The 4983-nt window shown below is 15.9% G+C and overlaps 1 protein-coding gene across 1 annotated transcript; it reads left to right on the top strand.

Moving 5' to 3' along the window:
* Positions 1 to 3099: 3099 nt before the first annotated feature.
* PGSY75_0002800 (putative exported protein) lies at positions 3100 to 4504 on the top strand (the record flags this gene model as incomplete). The annotated part of the gene is made up of 2 exons (XM_018783157.1): positions 3100 to 3168; positions 3302 to 4504. 2 exons carry the CDS (start codon positions 3100 to 3102, stop codon positions 4502 to 4504), a joined length of 1272 nt encoding a protein of 423 aa, XP_018639060.1.
* Between the last annotated feature and the right edge of the window lie 479 nt (positions 4505 to 4983).

Here is a 4983-nt window from a genome sequence, read left to right on the forward strand (position 1 = left end):
GTGAAATGAACTCAGAAAATATTATAACATTATAATATTATAATAAGAATGACTGTCAAATATATAAGCATAGAACAATTATCATAACAAATATAAAATGTCAATAATTCAGAATCATATATTACCTCACATTTTGTAGTTTTAGAAGATTCCTTCTAAACAGGAATGTTAATAACACTTATAATATTAGATGTACACATTTTGTGTAGGAGACTACTATAAAGCTGCAGTGAATTATGTTGTATGTTTTATTAAAAAGACAATTATTATAGACAATCCTATATTATCTTCACATATAGAAATATCTTTTATTTATTTTATCCTTTTTGTTGATTTATTTAATTGTTCCTTATAGCAACAAAAAAAAAAAAAAAAAAAAAAAAAAAAAAAAAACATAAATATTTGAACTTATAAAATAAAACACATTTATTCATACAAGAAAATTCTATAATAATTTTTTTTTTTTTTGTAATGTAGCAACTGAAAAAAAATAAAAAAAAAACACTTATAAAGTATTACATTTTTATTAAATGTGTTAGTGTATTCATATATATATTTATTACATAGTAGGCATATTTATATATTATAAAAAGGGGTGTCTTATAATATATATATATATAAATACATGTATTCTATAAAACTATTATAAACATTAATATGTACTATATATATATATATTTATATATGGCTATTATAATATTATGTTATTTGTTATATAATTATAAGTTATATGAATAAATTTTTTATTCAACTTTTATCAATCTTATTTTATTTTTTTTAATATTTATATATCTTTGTCCTTTTCCTTATGATGTTTTTTAAGCATATAAAGTAAAACAATTATAAAAAAAATATTAAAAAAAAAATTTTTAATTTTTCTTTCCATAATATTTATATAATTTATAAATTCATAATACCTTGTCTCATAAAATATTGTTATAACAAACACTTATATTAAATAATAATTTTTTTAAAGATACACATAATATACAATTATAAATATTATTATATTGTTTTAATATATATATATAATAACTTTATTAATTGTCCATATAATAATTATATATATATATATATATATATGAATAAATGCGAATAATATTATGGACACTTATATCATTTTATTAGACTACTACAATTATATAAGAATATAATTTTATACACCTCAACACATATATATATATTCTTATAATATAAAAAATAAAGATGGTTTTATAATTATCTACTATTATTATAATAAAATGTGTTTCATAGATCTAATCGAAAAATAAATCTTTTTTTTTTAAACGTTCGACATTTTTTTTATTTTTATTTATTTTAGATTATTATTATTTTCTGGTTTGTATTAATATAAAATGTTTTATTATCACAAGGTTGTATATAAACAAGATATGATATATGTACTTATAAATGAATTAATAGTTTAATTATTATATATACTTTTTATTAAACCCCCAAAAAAGTAATAGATAAATATGTATTATATTATATATATATAATATCTTAATAAGAAATAAATTATTATCGATAACTATTAATATATTATTAATATATATAATATATATATAGCTAAAATTTTTTATAATATTATCTATAATGTGTATAATGTTAACAGGTTAATTACTTTTTTATACACAAAAGATAATATATATATTTAACAATCTATTTTTATAATTATAAATAATAAAACATTACACATTTTTTCTTAGATTAAAATTATATTTATAATTATTTATATATTATCTACTTAACTAATCCTTATATAATTAATATATATTTTCAATGATGTATGTGTGCCCATATACTATACTCAATTTTTTTTTTTTTTTTATTCAAATTATTAATTGGTTCTTGTTTTACTAGTAAGAATAAGTATTATATTATAATATATATTGAATATTTATATATATTTAAAATATTTTATATAAATATGTATATATAGTACATACATTTTGTGCTTGTATTAATACTGATTTATATATATCATAATAGTAATATTAGAAAAGTGTAAATAAAGTATTTTATATTATATTATATTATATTATTTTATTTTATTTTTTTTTTTTGTTAATTATTTTATCTTTATATTAGTATTTATAATAACAAAATAACATATATTTCTTTTAGAGTGTATAATCAAAAATATACACTTCTAATAACACATTATAATATATATATTCATGAAAAATGAAATAATATAGTACAATGAGTAATTAAATTTTTTTTAATGTATAATATTTTTCTTTTTTTTCTTGTTTTATAATAAAGAAATATATACAAAATATATATATATATTAAATATATTTATATATATATATATATATATATTATCAATAATAATTATGTTTCTAGTTCAATATATATATATATATATATATATTATCAATAATAATTATGTTTCTAGTTCAATATATATATAAATATGATCTATTATTTAAATATTTCTTTTTATTATATCCTATAACTTTTTTGAATAAACAAAATAGCATTCTTTGTAATTATATATTATTTATAAAGTGCTATATTTCACAAATATAAATAAATATATATATATATATATATATATATATATATATATACAAATAATATATCTACATATTATGAATACAATTTATTTGTTTTACTTAATATATTATTTTATTACAAGTGTTAAAATGGAGGTATTTAATTAAATATAAACGTAATAAAAATAATACTAAATATTTGTATTCAAAGAATATATATATGAAAAAAAATATATATATATATATGTATATACATTTATTTTTATTATTATTAACTTTTTAAAAAAAAAAAAACAATAATAATTATTACTTATTTGTAAAAAAATATATTATTAATAATTTAATATTTTTTTTTTTTATATATTTTATTTCCTATAAATTGAATACATATTTCTCAATTCTAATTTTATGTGTAAATAAATCTTAGGTTAAAGAATCACATAATAGGCATAATATTATTTTTACACATTTTAAACTTAAAATATTATGAAATAATAATTTTTAAAAATAAAATTACAATGAACATATTTATAATAATATCTTTATTCCAAATAAGAGATAAATAAAATAACAGTAATCTGACAAATAAATTATCATGATCTTTATTTATTTTAAAATATTATTTTTCTCACTCTTATTAGATACATTCATATCATCACATACTGTAAGAAAATAATGTGTATATAAATAAATAAATATATATATATATATATATATATATGTATATGATATACTTATAATTGTTATATTTCATATTATCTATATTGTTTTTTCTATTTTTTTTTTTTTTTTTCTAGAATATTCCTAGAACTAACCATAATAATTCGAAAAATGCAGCAGTTAATAAAACACCCGTAAATACAATTCCAGATGTTATTACATTAGATTATATTAAAGAACAATTAAAACAAATTCAACTAATAAAAGATGAAATAATCAAAGACAAATTAAAAAAAATTAAATTCCTAAAAAAGAAATATAAAAGTAAAAATAAAAACGATCATAATGATATTAAAGAAGAAATTGAAAAATTAGAAAAAGAAATATTGGATACTAAAATATTATGCGAAGATTATATAAAAAATGAATTAAAAGAAATCTCATTATTAAAAGATGAAATTGTCAAGGATAAAATAGAAAGATACCACTGGAAGAGAGATAAATTAATAGATTATGAATTAAACAGACTTTTTTATGAAGCAAAAAAGAAAAAAATACAACAATTATACGATACGTTCCGTAGAGAAAAAGGTATTAGTTGTAAAATAAAAAAAAAAGAAAAAAGAAAAGAAAAAAAAATGAAAATGAAAATGAAAATGAAAACACATATATATATATATATATATATATATTCTTTTATATTATTTTATTTTTTAGTAAATAAGATAAAAAAGAAAAGAAAGAAAAAAACATTTTTTGAACTTTGGAGTTCATTTTATGAAATAATGGAAGAGAAAGTTCATAAATATCAATTAGGAGGATATACAATAGGAATAGGAATAATAGCTGCAATAGCAAAATCTATACATTCAATTGTAGCAACACCTATGGCCTGTATCAAGGAATCTGCTCTTACTGCCAAATTTATTGCAGGAACAATTAAATGTTGTAAAGCCGTTTCTGGTGCAGCAGCTACATGTGGTTCTTCTGCTACTGCTGCTACCGAAATATGTACAAAATGTGTGCAAATTGTTAAGGGAACTGTTAATATTATTTGTTGTACTTCTGCAGCGGAAAAATGTTGTGAAGTAACGGGTGTTGTTGCCAACTGTTGCAAACTTAAGTCACTTCAAACAGCTTGCGCTACTGCTACTGCCTCTCCTGATCCTGCAACTAAAGTCGTAGCAATAATAATAATCGTTATTCTTGTTATAATACTTATAGTATATTTATATTTTTTAATTAAAAAATCTGGAATATTAGAAAACGAAAAAGTCCAAAAAGTAATATCAAAATTAGAAGATTATTATATGTCACAACAAGTTTTATATATTATTTGAAATATGAAACATAAACATATTAACATATATATATATATATTTTTTTTCATATAACAAAATATATAAGGTATAATAAAATGAATTACTATTTTTTATTTGTTATTATTTTCCATATATATAATAATATTTTTTTATATTTTAATTTTATATTATTATTTTATTTTTTTTTTTTTTTTTTTGGTGTTATAAATATTTTATTTCCTATGTGTATAAATAAATATGTATACACATTTATATTTATTATTTTAAAAAAAAATATATATATATAAATTAATTGATTTCTTTTCATATATATATATATATATATATATATTAATTTATTTACACAGTTATTTATGTCTATATTTTTAAAATAAAAATTAAGAAATTATACAAAGATAAATTAAATTTATATTTTTTTTTTCTAAATAAACATAAAGTTGAAAATATTTTTTCATTTCATCATAATAAATAAATAAATAAATAACCAATTGAATATA

Source organism: Plasmodium gaboni, assembly GCF_001602025.1.
Source record: "Plasmodium gaboni strain SY75 chromosome Unknown, whole genome shotgun sequence".
Taxonomy (NCBI): Eukaryota; Apicomplexa; class Aconoidasida; order Haemosporida; family Plasmodiidae; genus Plasmodium; species Plasmodium gaboni.